The sequence below is a fragment of the Hippopotamus amphibius genome, chromosome 1 (genome assembly GCF_030028045.1).
Source record: "Hippopotamus amphibius kiboko isolate mHipAmp2 chromosome 1, mHipAmp2.hap2, whole genome shotgun sequence".
Taxonomy (NCBI): Eukaryota; Metazoa; Chordata; class Mammalia; order Artiodactyla; family Hippopotamidae; genus Hippopotamus; species Hippopotamus amphibius.
Window position 1 is genome coordinate 219,103,313 of NC_080186.1, and position 20,889 is coordinate 219,124,201.

General features: G+C 45.5%; 1 protein-coding gene across 1 annotated transcript; it reads left to right on the forward strand.

Moving 5' to 3' along the window:
- Positions 1-2,149: 2,149 nt before the first annotated feature.
- Positions 2,150-4,621, forward strand: FOXD1 (forkhead box D1). The gene has a single exon (XM_057698826.1). It carries the CDS (start codon positions 2,523-2,525, stop codon positions 3,924-3,926), a length of 1,404 nt encoding a protein of 467 aa, XP_057554809.1. The 5' UTR covers positions 2,150-2,522; the 3' UTR covers positions 3,927-4,621.
- The last annotated feature ends 16,268 nt before the right edge of the window (positions 4,622-20,889 follow it).

Sequence of the window (20,889 nt, forward strand, 5' to 3'; positions counted from 1 at the left end):
AGCCAAATCTCCGTGAACAGTGTCTGTCCCTGCAGCGCTTCTCCGGGGTTGATCTTCCTCTCTGACCTTCAGCAAATCCTAACACTTCCCTCTGAGTGGCCAGCAGATAACCTGCCACGTTTTTTCAAAGCTTTCCAGGGAAGAGCTCTGAACCCTTTGGGGAAGGACCTTCGGGCAAAGTTACTAACGGAACGCGAAGTCAATCTCCGCGCCCTCCTTGGTCAGACAAGTTCACGGAGGTGGTAACAAAACGGAACCATGGCTGTAACTGATCATCAAAAGTAACTAAAGGTCTGCGAACAAATTCTTCCTCCCCGTTTCAGCTTTAAACACTTCGCCACACACCAACCCTCAGTGCAGCGAAAATCATGCTGTTTATTTAGATATCGACTGAGTACTTATAAAACTTAAACTTTCAAATGTAAAAGTGAACTCCTTGGTAAGGACTCCTGGCTACATCAACAAAGCAATGTAATGCCTGATTAACAGTGCTGATTAATGTTGGCTCAGGTTAATGCCGAGCCCATTACAATAATTAAACTGTTCAGCCATATATCAAACGAGAGTCAATGAAAAATAATTTACTTAGGGCTCCGAGGCGTTCTCATAGATCTTTTAAAGATCTGTGATGGACTTTACGAGTCATTTATAACTATAACTGGTTGAGAGCTGTCCTGAACAACAAAAACTTGATTTAAAAAGAAGTCTTAGATGGGGTAACAGTTTATTTTCGAGGCTCTGTAATTGATAAGGGGAGTAATGAAACGTTTGGAAATGTGAAAAGTGCTTGGTCCATAAAATGATATACACAAGGGCAGCTGATGCTTGTGCCTACATAAAGCCACTCATTTTTGATCCTCAGTTCTTGTCAAGCGGTCATGTTAATCAGAAAGCTAAAATTTTGAGGCAAAGTCCCCACTTTGTAATAAATGTTTTAGGAAATGCAAAAATCCAAAAGGTATGGTTATGTGAGGTATAAATTCCACAAACTATTAGGATTTTTCCACTAGCCGAAATAAAAATCAGCTGGTGACAAAGAGAGGCATACTTAAAATACCATCGTATTTGAAATATTTCCACTACCTTGTCACCTTGAGTTGAACAGAACTTGAATCATCTTTCTAAAATTATTTCGTTCTCACCAGTACCTACTGGAAATATTTAGTGTATTTTTTAAAATACATTAAAAAAGGCTGATGTGAAAATCTTTATCATTATAGTTTCTATTATTAAGCCTGGCTGAGATATGTGTATATGTTTAGTAATTTAAGTATTTTGAGATCACTGTGGAGTGTTGATTGGAACGTTCCTCTTACTGATAACTATAGAATCTTACCCTATTAGGAAAGAACTTTTTTGTCATCCCTAGGTGCACTTTTTGGTGTGTATTTGGATTTTCACTGAAATTTTCTATTTCTTCTCTGCGCTCAATGGTTGCTTTCTTAATTCCCATGAAATCTGTTGGATCCTCTCATTAGAGTGGCTTAGTTTAGCTGTCAAGTTTCTAGGGCATTCAACTGCAGATAAGCGACCAAAACGCCAGCCTAACAGCATTTTTATTAACATGGTGGAAAACAAACCTCTTTGGAGAAAAACCGAAGGGGACAGGTTAAAAGGTCAATAAGCAATTATTACTGTGCTTAAACTGGGGGTTTCTCATCAGATTCGGTGGGGAGCTCGCCCTATCTGGAGGCTATGGAACAACCCAGCGGACCTCAGGGCGGTTCCCCAGGAACCATCTCAGAGGGCGGCGTGGTTATCTCTAGGCTGGATGGCTCCGATAGGCCGTCGCGTCCCGGGAGTGCTCCGAGGTTAGGGCTGAGGGCTAATCGAAGAGGAGACTGGGAACTCTAACTCGTGCAGCTGCCCTTGGTCAGGCCACCGCGGCCTTGAGCGTAATTCAGGTCTCAGCCCCTTGGCAACGAGTGGTGGGGTCCTGTCTCCTCCCCCGTCTTCTCAGTTGCTGCTCCCTCCTGCGGGTGAACTTTCCCGAGCTGGGCTGATTTTCTAGGCTTTCTTTCCCTTGCCTTGGTAGCGCTCTGACGTGCACACCATGTGACAGGCCTCCTTCTGCTATAAGCCGAGGAAAGGTCCGCCCTCTCCTGGACTCAGCCCTCTCCTCGCCGAGCTCAGTCCCTAGACTCTCAACCGTCCCGCATCCTCCCGGGCGCCCGACGCTCTGACTTGCTCGCCCGGGGGCCCCGCCACCCCCTCCTCGACTGAGCCGGCGAGGGGCGCTGGGAGACAGGAAGGTCAAGTCCCCCCGCCCGGGCGGGGTGCGCGCGGAGCCAAACGAGCGCGGAGATCTTGGGGCTAGCGCGGCGGCGCAGGAGTTACAAAGTCGCAGCACGAGCCTCGGCCACCGCCGCGCAGCCCCAGCGCAGCTCGAGCAGCCGCGGCGCTCCCCCCCCCAGCGTGGCGCCCCCGGGCCAGGCCCGCCGCCCGGGACCTGGGCTGGGGCGCGGCGGGAGCCCGGAGCCCGGCGCCCCTATGGGCCGCCTCGCCGCCGCCGCACCACAGCTATGACCCTGAGCACGGAGATGTCCGATGCCTCCGGCCTCGCCGAGGAGACAGACATCGACGTGGTGGGGGAGGGCGAGGACGAAGACGACGAGGAAGAGGAGGACGACGACGAGGGCGGCGGTGGCGGGCCCCGGCTGGCTGTCCCCGCGCAGCGGCGGCGGCGCTCGTACGCCGGGGAAGACGAGCTAGAGGACCTGGAGGAGGACGACGACGACGATGACATCCTGCTGGCCCCGCGGACGGGGGGTTCCCCGGCGCCTGCAGGCCCAGCTCCGGTGGCAGGGGCCGGGACCGGTGGCGGCGGCGGCGCGGGCGCGGGGGGCGGCGGCGGCGGCGCGAGCGCGAGCGGTGGCGCCAAGAACCCCCTGGTGAAGCCGCCCTACTCGTACATCGCGCTCATCACCATGGCCATCCTGCAGAGCCCCAAGAAGCGGCTGACGCTGAGCGAGATCTGCGAGTTCATCAGCGGCCGCTTCCCCTACTACCGGGAGAAGTTCCCCGCCTGGCAGAACAGCATCCGCCACAACCTCTCGCTCAACGACTGCTTCGTCAAGATCCCCCGCGAGCCCGGCAACCCGGGCAAAGGCAACTACTGGACGCTCGACCCCGAGTCCGCCGACATGTTCGACAACGGCAGCTTCCTGCGCCGGAGGAAGCGCTTCAAGCGGCAGCCGCTGCTCCCGCCCAACGCCGCCGCCGCCGAGTCGCTGCTGCTGCGCAGCGCCGGGGGCGCGGGGAGCGCGGGGGACCCTGCTGCAGCCGCCGCGCTCTTCCCGCCCGCGCCCCCGCCGCCCCCGCACGCCTATGGCTACGGCCCCTACGGCTGCGGCTACGGCCTGCAGCTGCCGCCCTACGCGCCGCCCTCCGCCCTCTTCGCCGCGGCCGCCGCCGCCGCGGCCGCCACCTTCCACCCGCACTCGCCCCCGCCGCCCCCGCCGCCGCCCGGCGCGGCCGCCGAGCTGGCCCGGACCGCCTTCGGCTACCGGCCGCACCCGCTCGGCTCTGCCCTGCCCGGCCCCCTGCAGGCCTCGGCGTCCAAGGCGGGCGGCCCGGGCGCCTCGGCGCTGGCGCGCTCGCCCTTCTCCATCGAGAGCATCATCGGGGGCAGCTTGGGTCCGGCCGCCGCCGCCGCCGCCGCCGCGCAGGCTGCCGTGGCCGTGCAGGCCTCGCCCTCCACCTCTCCGGGGACGCCGTCCGCGCCGGCGCCCGGCTCCGGCGGCGGCGGCGGCGGCTGCGCGGCTCAGGCGGCCGTGGGCCCGGCCGCCGCGCTCACGCGCTCCCTCGTGGCCGCCGCGGCCGCCGCCGCCTCCTCCGTCTCCTCGTCGGCCGCCCTGGGGACTCTGCACCAAGGGACTGCCCTGTCCAGTGTCGAGAACTTTACTGCTAGGATCTCAAATTGTTAATAACGCTATGTTAGCGCGCTTGAGAGAGACGGAAGGTAGGAATCCCGGCTCCTTTTTCCATCTGGGTGGTTTTGTGTTTTGTTCCCTCCTCCCGGCGCCGCCCTTCGCGACCTCGCGCCCCCATTTCGCCGCTTTGGATTCTCAGATGAGACTGTGTTTGGCAACTGCTCGGGCGCGCTTTTTGGCTCTGCAGGTCCCTTTATTTATGCAAAGTCGCCGTATGCTGCAGCCCCCCAACTTGGGGCGGGGAGGAAGAGGGTGCTGGGGGGGATCCTCCCTGTCTAGGCACAAGGGGCTTCCTCGACTTTGGGAAACTTTTTAAAAATCTCAGCCTTTTTGAGGTCTAGAGAGTCTCAGGTCTAGGCGTTAAAAAACAAAAGATCAATAATGTCCAAAAGAAGATTAATACAAAAATAGTAAAGGTCCCGAAGAATGCCAGAGAAGCAATGGTTTTTATTTGAGGACAGTTGTCTGGTGTACTTTTTCATGAAAAGGAAAAAATGATTAACATGTTTACACAAGGAAAAAAGTCAAAATTATCATTTCTTATTTTAACCTGTGTTTTGTATCATAATAGACATGCGGAATTTTTATTTTGTACTTACTGCGTATTCTTTACAAGGAGTATTGTAAATTTTGACTGGCAATTATTATTGTACTATTCTAATGTAAGGTTTTTACACTTTTTCAGAAATAAATGCTTAATTTTCAAAGAAAATTCTCAGAAAGAATTGACTTCAGTCGTCCCCTTCTTAGTTTATTTTCTCTTCTGTTAAAAAAGTTTCCTTGTGAGATAAGTAGGAACCCATTATAGAATAGAAAAATAATATTTTCAAAGACAACTTGACAAAAGCATCATGCAATGATTTTTCATTTATACTTTCTAAGTAAAAACCATTGCAGGAGATCAGCAATTATTTTTAAGTGACTACAAATAAAAGTTACTTTGGTATGCATTTTCAAATCTTATTTGATTCCATTTTGAAGAGCACTGAGGCTGCTTAAAATAAAAGCCACAGTTCCCTAAGGTAATTTTATAGAACTTTAAACTTTATTTTGGAACTTCCCACGGCATTTAATTTCCACTCACTTTTGAGCACAATATTGTATATGTTTGTAAAAACTTTGCAACATAAGGTTATATTATAATGGAAGCAACACAGCAAATATGCAATTTTTGGATAAAAACCTTATTAGAAAAAAATTTAATAGAGCTGATCATCAGTTAAATAGCTATAAACTCCTGAATAAGAAAATATTTACATAGATAAATTGTACTTGAAAGGTCTAGTATTTAAAGCTATTTTCCTTGACAGAAAGGATTCCAGTAGTTGCATAAAGAAGTTTTTACCCTAAAAGGCAAACTTAACTTTTGAAATTCTGGTTATCATTTAAATGAGTAACTTAGACTATGTAAGGGAAAACTTTAATTTTCAGGTAGTATACTCTTTAAAGAGTAAAAATGAAAATGCATAAGGTGTTTATTGAACTACGTATATTTATACAGTTTAGGTGACTTAGGATATCTTTTTTCAAATTTTGTTTTCATTATCTACTTTGCAGGCAGTTTATAGTTCTTTGAAAAAAAATGTGAGACTAGTTTCGATTACCATCAATGTTGTGGGCTTCAGGTAAAACCAAGGCATATATAATACGTAATTTAAATGCTTAATATCAGTGTGTTGCAGAAGTTAAATCTGTTAATTTTTTTTCAAATATCTGGACAGGTATATATCTGAAGAGCTGGAGATTTGACCTAGCAGGTTAACAAAGACTGCATTATAGGCCAGTATTTTGCAGTGACATTCATTCTTGATGCCCTGTCTTTCTTCCCTTTTTAGGGAGCAAAAACTGACCCTCACAGCCTCAAAATTAAGTTCTGGGTTTTTTCCTATGAAATATTTGGAAGAGAAGAAGTTAATCACCCACAAATTTACCACCAAATATATAGATACAAGTTGAAATTCGTTAGACCAAAATCTTACATGCAAAATTACTTTTACCCTAGCCCACCTAAGGGAGGGCAGACATTGGAACGCAGAAGGTCGGGATGCCACTGGCTCCCTGGGTGGACAGGCATTAGCAGGCAGAGCCCAAACCGCACAAGCACTGCTGGCAGGCCTCGCAGGCAGCCCTTTGTAACGCATAGATCTGAAATTTATATGTGAAAGTACTTGGGCAGAGAGAGTCAAAGAACAAAACCGTGTGTATTATTATTATTATTTGCATGGGGCTTGGATGTCCTGAAACCTGGGGATCCCGGCTAATCCCTCTCTCTATCCAGATTTCCGCATTTTTAAAACAGTGCGGGGCATGTGCTCCACCTCCCAGGTTGTCAGTGCTTTTAAGAGAATGGCAAAAAGGCCTGGGCGATCCAGCGCTGGCCTTGGTCCGGACCGGAGCGGGGGTCCCGCTTCCCCCGCAAGCGCATCACGAGCCCTGATTCCTGAGAAAAGGTAAAGCCGACCCGCATGCCTCAGTCTCGAGTTGTGCGTCCTGAGAGTTCGGCTCCTCCACCCTCCAGGCTTGGGGTTCTACCATCGGCTTTGCTGGCTCCGCGGGCCTGGCCGGCGGGCGGACGACATATGGGAAAGCGATGGCCGCGGGGCAGGCGAGGGGCGGGCCGTGGGCCGCTAGGCGAGGGCCGCGGAGCAGGCGAGGAGTGAGCCGTGGGCCGTGGGCTGTGGACCCAGGAGCCAGGAGCGCGGGGCGCGCCCCGTCAGTTCGAGGGGCGAGCAGGTGCTGGAACAAAGGCCGCCGGGCCGCCAGCCTACCCCGGCCTTTGATGGGCGAGGACGTCTCCTCCCGGGGCTCCTCATTCGCATGCAAATCCAGCTCTGGTCCCCTTTTCTTTGAAGGCAAACAGAAGGATGTTTGTGTGTTTGTAAGGAGGAAGCCTGCTTGAACAAGCCTTCCTCAATAGGCTGGGTCTCGAAAAATAAACCAGTTGGACAAACATTGGCCACCAGCTCTCCTCCTCCCGACTACAAAGTGTGGATTTGCTACAACTCATTAACCCGACGCTTTTCTCTCCTTCTCCTTGTTGCTCTGCCCATCAAACGCCCCCGTAGAGCCTGGAGACAAATGACCGAAGCGCAGTCGGGAGGGAATTGCAGTTAATAGGGAGAGGGATATATTGGGGCTAATGGTTCAGGCAGCTCCCGGAGCAGGACCACACAAAAAGGAGCCTCTCCATTCAGGGCTCTGTTGTGCTGCGGAGATTTAGCCAAATGTTATCTATTGCGGGGGTAATGAAGCCCTTATGGGTTGAATTGCTGCTTGTACCACACATGGTGTCATGACCTTAGATCATTTCTTGGTTGATTTCTTTTTTCTCTATTGGGTAATTATTTTATTTCTTTAAAATAAGAAGCTAGCGCTTCTGCTTCACACCATGTTTCCTCTCCATCCCCATCCTGTGAATTTATTTAAGAGGCACTACCCTTCCTCTTAAAAAAGAAAAGAAACTGAGGAGGGGGAGGGAAAATATCATGAGGACTTTCTCCATTTTTTACTCTCTAAGGCATCTTGTTTGCACATCTCTACTTCCCTGTCCCCTGCTCAGTGGCCCATTCCTGTCCAAACTTTCTGCTGATGGAATTGGAATTTGGGGTATATTTGTACTCAAACTTCTTACAGTGAATGCCGTAGGCATCCATTTGGGGGAGAGGTTCTGCCCTTCACAGTTTCTTTCTTTCCCTTTCTTTCTTTCTTTCTTTCTTTCTTTCTTTCTTTCTTTCTTTCTTTCTTTCTTTCTTTCTTTCTTTCTTTCTTTCTTTCTTTCTCTTTCTTTCTTTCTTTCTTTCTTTCTTTCTTTCTTTCTTTCTTTCTTTCTTTCTCTCTCTCTCTCTCTCTCTCTCTCTCTCTCTCTCTCTCTCTCTCTCTCTTTCTTTCTTTCTTTCAAAAAAACCACCATTTCTTCCTCTAGCCTGTCCTCTGAGAGAGCTGGGGGAGGTGGTTATTCTGATGGAAGGTGATTATTTTGATGGAATACCAGCCTGTGTCATTTATTAAAGGCTGTCTGAGGCCAGTGGTTATGCCTGTTTTGTTTTTCTCTCTCTGGCTCTGGTGGCTCTGATTTCCTTGCTTGACCGAGGACCAAGCTTGGAGCAGCTAACAGTGTTATTACAACTGCTATTGATGGGTAGGGATCTGATGTTACTACGCAAAGCCAGGAATTAAGAACTCTAGTTTTAGTTTAGAAATTCTCTGCTGGCTACACATTTTGCTCACACCTGTTTTTATTACTGACTGAGAAAAGTCATTTGGGGGCAAATTAAAGGTCACGTCAGCATCAAACTCAATCCAATCAGAAATCTGTCCAGGAAGGACCCTGGTCTCTCTGGGCTCCTCCAAGGGGGGTAACCCTGGGACTAATTGGAATGCCAGGGGTCCCCTCCCCTTCTGGAAATGAACCAGACAGGGATAGGCCTGGGGAGCAGAGGACAAGTGAAGTGGGCCCAGTATTGTCAGTATCCATTCTTGTCTCTACTGGTGTCCTGGTGCTGCAGCTGGGTCACACATATACACACACAAGCATGCATGCTCCTTGCCCATCAGCTGCCACTTGCCTCCCTGCTCCCCTATGATTTTGTAATTAGGCATATGCTTTTTGTTGGTAAATGTGTTTGATGTCATGGCCAGTGAAACGTGGAGTGTTTATAGGGCCACGAATGTAAAAGTGTAAATATGTTTAGTGTAAAATCTGGCCCTTCGACTTTAGCAATAAATACCCTGCCAACTCGGATACAATTACATTTGACAGAAAGATGGAGAATCTGATCATGACCAGCTGCTCAGGGCTCTTTGGGGCTTATACTTTCCCAACTGAATTCACTTTTCAGATAATTTTTTCACATGTCACATCTTTCTAATCTCATCTTTCCCTTGATGTGAACAACTTGCGCTCCGCTCTTCTTACTGTTGAGCCCTCTGGCATGCAGGAAACTTCCTGGTTCACTCCTACTTCTTCACCAGGAAAATACTATTCAGTAACAAGACAAAAAAAAAAAAAAAACCCACAGAAAACCAAAAACCAAACAACAACAACAACAAAAAACCCCAGAAAACAAAAAACAAACCAAAAATCACACATAGAAAACGCCTGATTCTCATCATCGAGCCCCATTTTGAGTCCCGAGTCTCCAGGTGTGATAAGGTGACTAGGAAGAGCACTGCGGAGAAAGACTGTAGCGTCACATTTATAATTCTCCTTATCCTTAGTATTGTCATCCTAACTTTAAAAACTATTTTGAGCTACTCTAACTTTTAAAAGTGAACATTTTAGGGAAGTATAATACACATACAGAAAAATGCACAAATCTCAACCACTTTTCACAACGTGAGCACAACTGTGTAACCAGCTTCAGATCAAGAAACAGATGTTACCAGTACCCCAGAACCCCTTTCCTGTCTATTCCGGTCACTACCCTCAGCACACATTAACTTTTCAAGGGGACTTTCACTAATATTTCTCTCAACCACACTGTGAAATAGTAAGGACAATAATTGTTATTGGCCCCACTTTACCAATAAAGATATCAAGGCTCAAAAGATATGACGTGACTTGCCCAAGGTCACAGCTACTGGGATGTCAGCATTTAAATCCCATTTTGTTGCCATTACATCACATTGCCACTGTGTTACCATCAATGTGATTGATTAAATGCCCACTGTGGTAGGGCAATTGCCTTAGAGGTCATTGTGCAGAAGAGTCATTTATTTCTTATACACTTTTTAGTGTTTTTTCTCTAGATTCTCTTTCCTGTCACCCCCACTCAAGGCTTCCCAGAAATACCTAGCCTCTGGTTTGGATGCATTTGGAATCAATAGATAATTATTTCAGATACATCAGCTTCCTCCACCTAGTTCTATATGACATTCTCCTAGTATCACTTTTTCTTTCTTTCTTCCTTTCTTTCTTTTTCTCTTTTTCTTCCTTCCTTCCTTCCTCCCTCCCTCACCTTTTTTTTTTTGTATCAGCAATCTTCTCTAAAACATCACATACACAGACACACACAAACACACACAGACACACACACACACAGCTTACCTTTTCACCTCTGTGCTATTTGTCCATTTCCTCAGCTTCTCTCTCTGATTTTTAATGCTCAAAATCTGTCAAACTGGCAGAAATTTTTGCTAAACTGCTAAGTAGGTCTTTATAACCAGACTTGGAGTCACATCCTTTTCATGTGGAAATGGGAAGAATATGTAAGAGTCAGGTCAACTGATTTAACATTTAATGAGAAAGCAAATTATTTTTTCTGAGAATGTGCCCTCCCCCCACTCTGTCAAAGATTTTACTGTCTTTGAACAGCTGCGTATGATGTGGCTTGAGTGGGTTCTTTTAGCCCCTGCACAGTTAATGCACTGCACTGGAGCCTCCTGAGGCGCAATTGCACCTGGAGCTCCAAACTGCCTGCCCACAGGTCTCCCTAAAAGGCCTTGGTGGTGGTTGGGGGGAGGGAATTCCGGACCACCTGCTGGAATCACATCTTTCCCTTGATGGGAACAGTCCATCCTTGCCTGTTGCCACTAGAAGCCTCACTGAAGCCCAGCCTCCTCTGGCGCTGGAGCCACTACTGGTCCCTTATGCAGACATCCAGACTGGAGTCAATGCAAGGACTGCACCTGACTAATTGTGAGCTGCAGATTGCAAAGGAAAGTGTATGCGGTGATTTTTTCAAGAGATAGTGCTTAATGGAAGATAGCATTGATTTTCTAGAGAAACACTTTCTTCTAAATTCTAGGCTGTAAAAGACAGCAAAACCCCATTTCAGGAAGAAATGCAGTCTGTTAAAGTCAGAAGCTTTATTTAGAGAACCTAGAAAATTCTAATTCCGTATTTGAAATTAGGAGAAGGTCTGGAAGGATATTTTTCTAAGCTTAAAGTGAGAGTGACTCTATTTTTCAAGACAGGATGTTTCCTTGTACATAGGATGCTACCATTAAGGAGAATCTATCTAGTCCATTAGGCAGAATGCAACTCCATGTAATGCATCCACAGGTCCAGCGAGTTCCCCGAGCACCAGGAGAGTATCAGGCAGGCTTGGATGGAGAGGATGGATCTGAGGCTGTGGGCCTTGCCCGGGTCTGTGTGTCCCAGAGGGAGACAGAAACAAACTATGGATTCTCTCTTAATTGCAACTCTGATCAATAACAGACTGACAAAGAAAGAGGGGCAGATATTAATTATGGCAGAAAGCAAAAGCTTCTTTGAACACCTGCTTAGGAATTCCCTTTAATATAACTAAAAGGCAGATATTTTCAGCAATAAAAGGACATGATACATTTTCTGGCACTCAATAATGAAAGATTATAATAAATGAAAAATAACTTGGTTTTCTATTCCTTTTTTTACTATTTTTATGCGGAGTTTCATATATGTGAAAATGAGTGTGACAGGATTATATTCTGTTAAATGATTGTGAAGAGGGGGAAAAAGTCACAAACCAAAAACAAACAAAAACCTCCAAAACCTGAAACAGAAGAAATAAGACTCAGTGAAAAATAAATATTAGATCAATTTTCACACTCATTTTATACTTTTGGGGAATGTGCTGATGGGTTTTGAGGATCAATAAGCCAATTTATGTAAAAATACTTAGGAAAACATAAAGCCTATATATACGTATAGAGTGACGATTTCCTTGTGGCTTCTTTCCCACATCCTTATTCTTCCAGGAAATAAAAAGAAAAACTTCTAAACTTTGGAGTGTACCCAACTCCTTTAATTAGTTAAGAGAAAATTTTGGCCTCATGTAAAACTCATCTTTCTTCAACATTCCCACCCTATCTATGAAATAAATTGTTATTTAACCCTTTCTAGAAATAACAAGAAAAGAAGTAGCATTGTATTTTCTCTTACCTCAGCCAGATGTGTATTTGGCCAGATAACTTTCTCCTCCCTTCTAAAATAAACAAACCAGTGGTGTTTTAAATCCCCTCTTCTAGTCTCTTGCTCTATTTCTTTTTTCTAGTTACTTATCTACTGATCATCTCTTTAACCTCTAAGCTTTGAAAAGTGGGATTAGTCTGCAGTATTTATTGAGCACCTGCTACAATAATAATTAGAGGCACCATCAAGCTGCCTCTAATAACAGAAACATACACTCACAGAAAAAGAGGGGAAAGCCATTTCAACAGGAAACAGTGGGGTAGAGGGAAGGCTAGGAAGATAATTTTTTCATTTCCCCATTCAACAGAACCTTTATTAAAAAAATCCCAATCATCTGTAACTAAACTGAAGTTGCTTCTTGAAAATATCTTTCTAGTGTAGCAGTTTACTCACAAAGTACCTAGAAGAGTTAGTTGCCTATGTGGTACCGAGGTATCTCAGTGTGAAACTCCACGCAGAGAGCTAGGAATTTGAGTATCCTCCCACGTTTTTAAGGCTTTTTACTAATAGTTCACCTATCAGTCTTATCCGTAGCCACCAGTTCTTCTTGGTGAAGAACTGAAAAGGAGGGGGAGGATGGTTCGTGATCAGGCCCATCAAAAAATGCTCATGCTACTGTGAACTGAGACTGTGACCTACAAGGAATGAGTTCATATGGGCTTGTGAAAGAGTCAAATACAGAGGCACAGTGAAAAGCCCTAGGACACTTCTTTTCCGTTCTTAAACATTTTATTACAAATCAAAGAAAAACTTTAAAATAAAATTTTTAATTTAAATAAAAATAAATATTTTTCTTTCATTCCTTTATAACTTAAATATTTTCCACTTGCGAAAACTGTAGACACCTTAACATGCAAGCTCAGAGAAGTCAGGGTTTGGAAGAGTTTTCCAGTACTGAAGCATTAACCTCACCTTTAAGTTGTCATCGCCAAAGAACGGAGGGCAGGTCACCAAGTTTGAATCTTGTTTTCTTATTCAAAAGGAACCAGGGATACAGAGGACAAAAATAAAACGCGGAGGCACTGTGTTCTGTTTTTCTATTTAAGGAATTTAATATTTCTCTGCCTTCCTCCTCTTTTCCTCCCCCTCCTCCCCCCATCTGCCTACTTAGCAGGACTCAAGCAAACCATCCCCCACACCTCATAAGAATGATGTGGGATGGGATCCCTTATTTTAGGGAGTTGGTGGGTGCGAGTTGTTATTGTAACTCTAGTCTGTAACCAAAGCTCTGGCATGTAATAAATCTCTCCCCAAAGACTTTTGGATCTTTGATTTGAAAAATCGGATTCCTTTTGTGGAAACAGTTGACAGGAGCCTAAAAGGATTAGTTGCATTCCACATAGGATAATTTTTACTGGCAACATTTTGAAACGATTTGGTCCCTTTCAGACCTTAAACAATGTCCAGAAAAATGATCTAACGAGACTTGTATTGTTTTCCTTTGTCTGTGAATCCGTTTGCCGCTTGTGCCAACGTCTGCATAGGGTTTTGACAGGGTTTTGCTCCCGAGCAGTGCACCGAGTTAATTTCTGGTCTCCCTTTCTACTTGGTTTGTTACCTCCTTCGGCCAGGGGCGCAGCCGTGCTTTCCCAGCGTCAGCCCCTGAAATGCAGCGGGAGGCGGTGGTTTGTCTCGCGGTGGCGCCGCGTCTGGGAGGGGGCGCCGGGACCCGTCGCGGCGCGCCGAGGGCCTCGCGTCCGAAGCGCAACGGCTGGGCCCTCGATCGCCAGCAACTCGGACTTGGTAGGGGACGGCGAGGCAGTCCGCACTTCCTAACCCTGCGCCGTCTTATATTCCTGGGGCCCTCTGTCCACCAGGATGCGATGCTGAAAGCGAGAGGGCGAGAAGGGAGCCACTTTTGCTTCTCCTTCCTCCCTAACCACCCTCCTCACCCGAAGAAAAAAAAAAAAGCCCCAAACAAAAAAGCGGGCGAGGCCTGCCTTCTCCCAGCAGACGGCCGCTGTGCTGCTGCGCGCGGGCCGCGGGCGACCGCGCTGCCCGCCTCCCCCGGTCCTCTCCACTGTTTATTTTGTTGTCAGCGGACTTATCAAGATGTTAGTGTGCCGGAGGTTCTGACCTGCCCGGGCGCTTTGGCTGCTCAGCCCGGGCTTTCCCCTCTGTTTTTACACCTGCACAAACTCTACCGCACTCCCCTGTCTGATTTATGGCCCAATTAAAGGTTCAGTGTTCTTGAAGCCACCCGCGCTGCTCCCTTCCCCGCCTCCCGAGGGCCCCGGCGAGCGCAGGAATGCGCGGGGCGCGGCGGATCCGCGCCGGACGGGCCGGAGCGCGCGGCCGCGGGGCGCGCCCGGGAGCCCGAGGCGCGGCGGCGCGGGCGAGGGGCCTGCTCGCCCGCACACACCCTAGAGCCGCGCGCAAGGAAGCCTCATCCCCAAACCAGAGTTAGTTCCCTCTTGGGGGTTCGGCTTTATTGGGACGAGGCGCAGCGCTGACGGCCCGCAAGGCCGGGGGCGGGAGGGCGAGGGGAGCGGCCCCGTGGCGCGGCGGGACGCTGAGGCCCCGCACCGACCTTCCGGTCGCGACCCCCCTGGGCTCCGGCCCGAGGCCCGCCCGCCGCGCTGCCCAGGCCGCGCCTCTGCGAGGTGTTCCGGGTGAGGAAGGGGCGGCCGCGCGGCGCGGCGCGGCGGGGTGGAAAGGCGCCGGGCCCGGGCTGGAGGTCGTGCGCCGCTCCGTCCGCGGCCCTTCTTCCTTCCAGCCTCGCTCCGCGAAGGCTGCTCGTCCCGAGGCCCGGAGACGCTCCGTGGAGAAGCCAGAGGTGCCCGCTGCCGGCCGCGGCTGTTCAAGGGAAACGCGGGGTCAGCGACCGCCCAGCCCGTGGAGCCGGCGGGAGCCGAGCCTCCGCGGGGCGGGCTGGCTCCGGCTCCAGCCTCCTTCTTTTCGGCCTTTTCTTTCTGGAGAGAATAAGCGGCAACCCAGCCGAGATTGGCAGCATTGAGCATCTTCCTAACCCAACTCTGTCTTCTTTCCGTCTATCAATCCACCTTTCTAATTAGACTAATTAGGAGCGCTCTGGAGTGTCGCTAGGCCCAGGGACTGAAACGCTTAGAGGTTGTGAAAAGAGCCCTGAATGGCCACGCTGGGGGCCGGGCGGGGGTCTTTGCGACCCATTCAGCACAGAGTAACAGTGGCTACATTTATCCCTGGCCATTGAAAGGAGGCTCGATTAAAACGTTTGGGAACGAATGCCACCCTGCATCCCTTCTCTAATTAGAGAAGCCCGGGGCGATTTCGAGAACGCTGGGACCCCGCAGACAGAAGTCCTGCGCGCCACTGCTTTCCGCCCTTTCAGCGCAGCCGATTTCCTTCCTGGAGACAAAAGTCCGCCACCTCCCCACCTGTTGCTGGCCTGCCTTTCCCGCGCATCCCTAGGCCCTTCACTCTTCCCAGGCCGAAGGCCTAGCCAACTGTATTAGGACGCGCATCGAAGCAGAGAAGTTGGGGGCAGCCTAGTGGAAAAGGCTCCTAGGTCCCTCTTGCTGTGTCTGACGGAAAGCACCCTTCAGCATTCGGCAATCTGTAGATTTTCCTCTGCATCTGCTTCCTTCGTGTTTCTCACACTGCCTATGTATAGCTTGGGCATACTCCCTCCCCCACTTTTTAAACATGAAATTTCCAAGTCAGGAATCTGGGAATGGGAGTCTCAGGTGCCCTCCTGATCTACTATACTATCTTAGTTGCACACTTTACTGTAGTTCTTCACTTGCATAAATAATTTGTACTTTTTGTCATCAGCCTTTTCAAGAAATGTGTATTGAGTACCTACTATGTGCCTAGACAGGGTCTTACTATACACTTCAACCTTCTTCCTTCTTAGCCCATCCCCAGATATGCCTTAGGAAGCTAAACTTGACATGGTTCAAGTCCTCAAGCAAGTTATAGATTCTGTCCTGGCGAGTTTATATGTAGATCTATGTAGATCTTATCTTTTTCATGGCTTAGTAGGAAGGTATCAAGACACAAGGTATTGGGGAAACAAATCATAGAAATGAGAAATAGCAGGCACATTTCAACTACGGATTTAGTGTATATGTGTGAGGTTATTTGTTCATTTTTTTGGTGAGAGGGTGATATCTAATATTTTTACAAAAATTTGAAACACATTCAGCCCTAGAATAAAGGGGATTGAGAAGGTTTGATTTCCTCTTTTCTTTTGCCTGCCTGCCTTCTTTCCTTCCTTTTCCTTCCCTTCTTCCTTCCTTCCTTCCTTCCTTCCTTTTTCTTCCTTCTCTCCCTTCTTTCCTTCTTTCCTTCCTTCTCTCCCTAATCCTTCTTTTTGGAAAAGTGCCAGATGTACAAAGAACTATCATCAGGTCACTGTTCTTGATCTTGTTAATTTAGAAAATGGAACCTCAGCACAAGATGCCATTAACTAAATGTCAACCCACAGCATGCAAAATTTCTTGGATCCAGATTTCAAAAAAAGAAATGAAAGATGTTATGTGATTGAAAGGAATTGTGGAATTTTTAAAGGCCTAAACTGATCTTAATAGATTTTTATTGCTTCCACTCCCTGCCTCACAATATTTTAATTTAACAGTTACAATATGCATGACATTGCAACAGAAATCTAACTACTTAAGAAGCTGGGAGGGGCAGAGAAGAGGAAAAGAGACAAGCAAAGTGGTTCACTTGCACTGGGGAAAATTATAATTTGCAAAATTTAAAATTCCTGGAAACTTTGAAGTGAAAAACCAAAATTGATTCTGTCTGTGATTTTTAATAATCAGACCTCTTATTTTTTCATTTCAGTTGCTAACACATTTTAATTAAATAACAGCAACTAAAGTAAAATGCTCAACTCCTAAGCATACAACTTGGTAAACTGTGTAACCACTACTTAGATCAAGTTATTGAATATTTTAAACACCCCAGAAAATCCCTCCATGCTCCTTTCCAGTCAATACACCTCACCCTCAGCCACTATTCTCATTTCTATCACAATAGATTATTTTTAAATGTTGTTGAACTTCAGATAAATGAAATTACAAGGTGTGTATAGAGTCTTTTGTTTGGCTTCTCTTACTCATCAGTATGTTTTTAAGATTCATCTGCTCAAACTCTTATTTATAAGACAATTTAAATGGTAAGTCAATTCATATAGGTCAAGAAGGGCAGACAGACACTGGAAAGCTTTAACTTACTCTGAAATTAAAAACAAACAACATTAAATTAAAAGCAAACAACCCCCAAATTCCAGCCTCCCTCCCCCAAAATACATCATTATCAACCAGCAGAGGTGATTTTATGATTACAAGTATGCAAGTAAAGAAATATGATGAAATGTTTTACCTGCAGTAACTGTTAGTTACATCATTTTCAAGATGCAGTTGTGGGTAAATGTAAGGACAGCAGAAGCCACAAGCCGCTTTTGTCACTGGATTCTATTTCCTACTCACCATTTCAGCAGTAGGAAGTCCTTTGGGCCTCTTCACAAAGAATGGCATGAACTTGAGGGGGAAATTGCATCCAGTTTGTTTTATCTCAGGCGTGCAAGTACTTAGTGCAACAGCCTGTCAAGTGCACTTTGAATTTTGTTTGAAAGTAAAGTGTTCATTTTGCAACTAACCTAGCCGTCTACACTTTGTCTCATCTATGAGTCATCATACAGGCCAGTTAACTTTGAACACAGAAAGGTGTTCCCTAGAAATGAAGGGAGCACAGCAAACCTACAGAATTATGATGGTCCTGCTGTAGCACCAGGATCTCCAGCAATCCAGCCACAAAGCCTGCTCCCTCATGAATTCATGCTGTGGGTGACCAACCAGAGACACCTAGTAGCCCAGTCATTAGTGCTCCTTCCCTCCAAAAAAAAACCCAAGAGAATGCAGCCAGTAGGAATTTTTTCCCCAGGAACGACAGCATTTTTAGGCATGGGCATGTTTGTGTCATGGGAGAAATTATGAAACTGGGTAGAAGACACTGAAGTGAGGTCTTGATTGTTTATTACTGGATATTGGTAAAGTTGAAGTAGAGAACACATCTTTTTATAATCTTTAAATCTAAAAAATTAACATAAATATAAAATAAGCCATGGCATTCATACTCAGGAAGACACTATAAAGACAAAAAGTCATCTCTACTGAATTATCATAGTACCCGGTCATATAAATTGAATCAGTAATTTCTGAAAATAAGTAAAAGAACTACATACCTATTCAAATACCCAAAGTTAAAAACAGCAATAATACCAATGGCTGGTGAGGATGCAGAGAAACTGGATCTCTCAATACATTATTAGTGTGAATGTAAAATGGTATAGTCACTCTGGAAAAGAGTTTGTCATTTACTTACAAAACTAAATATGCACCTGTCATACAGCCCAGCAACTATACTCCAGGGCATTTATCCCAGAAAAATGAAAATTTATGTTCACAGAAAAATCTGTACATGAATGTCCATAGCAGCAGTATTTGTAATAGCAAGAGAGAGAAAAAAAGAGACAATCCACGTGTCCTTCAAGGCCTGAAACTCTGGGATAGTCACACAATGGAATACTACTCAGCAATAAAAAGGAGTAAACTATTGGTGATGCAAAAACCTGGACCTCAAATGTGTTACTCTCAGTGAAAAAAGTAAACCTCAAAAGGTTACATATCAGGTGATTCTATATAACATTCTTGAAATGACAAAACTACAAAGATGGAAACAGATTGGTGGTTGCTGTGGGACAGGGAAAGGGTGGAAGGAGCTCATATGTAAAAGGGTAGCAGGAGGGAGTTCCTTTGTAGGGATGAAAGAGTTCTATGCCTTGATTGTTGTGGTGGTTACATGAATCTATAGAAGGGATAAAATTGCCTAGAACTGCACACACACACACACACACACACACACACACACACACACACACACACACACACACACACACACACGAATGGATGTAAAAAATGGTGAAGATAGAGTAAGACTTCTTGTAACCTATAAGCTACTTAATGGTGTTAGACAATGTCAATTTCTTGGCTATGATATTGTGCTGCAGTTAGTTATATGACATGTCACCACTGGAGGAAGCTAAGTGAAGGGTACATGGAACTCTACGTACTATTTTTGCAACTTCTGAGTCTACAATTATTTCACAATAAAAAGTTAAAAAATAAGCAAAAGATCCTTTAGTCAGTGTCTCATTAATAGAAGTCTCTGCCGATGACAAGAACTTTCAGTGGTTGATTTCTCATAATTAATAATGGCAATGAATTTAGTTCTGTCCTTGCAATGGGTATTTTATAAGCAATGTTTAAAAGACTCATCATTTTAAACTGTATTTTCCATTGATAGGCCAATGCTGAAAATTTCTTGCAACATAAAACAATTTGCCCATTTGTTTGAAAAAACTTCATTCTTTGAAGGTGGATTTGATTTTTATAACTAGCCAAATGTCACCGAGAGTCAAATATCATGAATAAGACAGATGACCAAGTTGGGTAAAACAGTTTTTTTTGAAAAGCCAAAGTGTCCCTGAAGATTTATCATCTTGTGTAAACTGGTCACAAAAAGAGATCTCAAAATGTCCTTGGGAGTGAGAGGATCACTGGTATCAGTATGACCTCCTATGGTGACTGCTTAGAAGGAGACATTCATTTGCATGCAGTAAGATCTAATGAAGGTTTAAAACTTTGACTTCATTTCTAGCCTGGATGTAAATTCCATTCTTGGAAATGTGTGTCTTATTTGAAGATAGTATGTTAAACAAAGGTATTGAGTGTTTAAAGGGTAGCAGTTACTAATCTCTTTCCAGGCAAATCAGTACACATTGCCTTATCTGTTTTGTAATTTGAACAATGGCAAATGAAATGTTTATTAACTCTAGACATGGTTGTGACTCTCATACTCCCTCTGCTAAAGCGTCAGGGTGACTCAACCAGTGCTACCACTAGTTACGTTGTTAAAAATCTCTATGGACGAAGAGTATGTTCAGCCCTCATAATCAACAGTTGGCACAGTCATGGCACGGACTTGATGCAGCTCCCGCCCATGAGATCTGGCCTGCCTATCTGTAAGTGGACCAGGACATAAATTTCTACTGTAAGCAGACCACATCATGAGTGACTGTGTATCAGACAAGTTTTGGGACCTGGTGCCAGTGTTTTAGCTATGTACTTATTCTTTTCCTTGAATGTTTTATTGCTTTATTATTTTATTTCCTCTAGGAATTGTGGCGTTCTAAATATTATTAGTGGTTTACCACTTTTACACACATGTATTCTATTATTTTTAGAGATTTATATGTGGAGAGAGAGAGACTGGCCTCTTTATTCCACTCATTCATCTACCTGCTCACATAAATGGGCTCCCATCCATTTAAAGAGGCCAGAAGGGACCACACAGAATCTAAGACTTGAGCAGAAGAACTCGATAGTGAATATCTGACAAAAATTTGATTTTATTATAGAGAAATCTCTTGTAAGTTATCAAAGACTTTTGCTCACTTCTTGATTTGCTTGAAAACAGTTTAAGAATAAAGCAACTTAAGGAATATTACTTTGCTTAATTTCGACAGAACTTCTTGTAAAGATTGTAAACATTTTCATTTAAAATTTAATAAAATGCATGAAAAATTAATAACAAACTAAAGCTACTTCTTATGAAATGCTATAAAAGTGTCAAAATTTGGGAATTTGTTACCAGATTTTTGGGTCTATGTAATACTATATATATAGTATTACAGGCATAACATAAAATAAGGGTTGAAGAAAGTACAAATAAAGATAACATTAAAATATTGATATTAAAACTATAACAAATGATCAAGGGAAACCAAAGACCTACACTTGATTATTCATTCATTTACCCATCCTGCATGTAATGAGCACCTAGTGTGTCTCAGGCATGGTGTGATGTGCTGCGGATACAAAGAAAAACGAGACATCTGGTTGGAGGGGAGCAGGAGAAGACATGTATACTAATTAAAATATTATATGACATGCTTCAATAGAAGTATGAACTGATAAGTGTAAGATCACAGTGAAAGAAACAACTATGTCTGAGAGGGTCAAGAAAGGCTTTGTGGTGGAGGTAATGTTTGAGATGAACCTTGAAGAAGGAAGA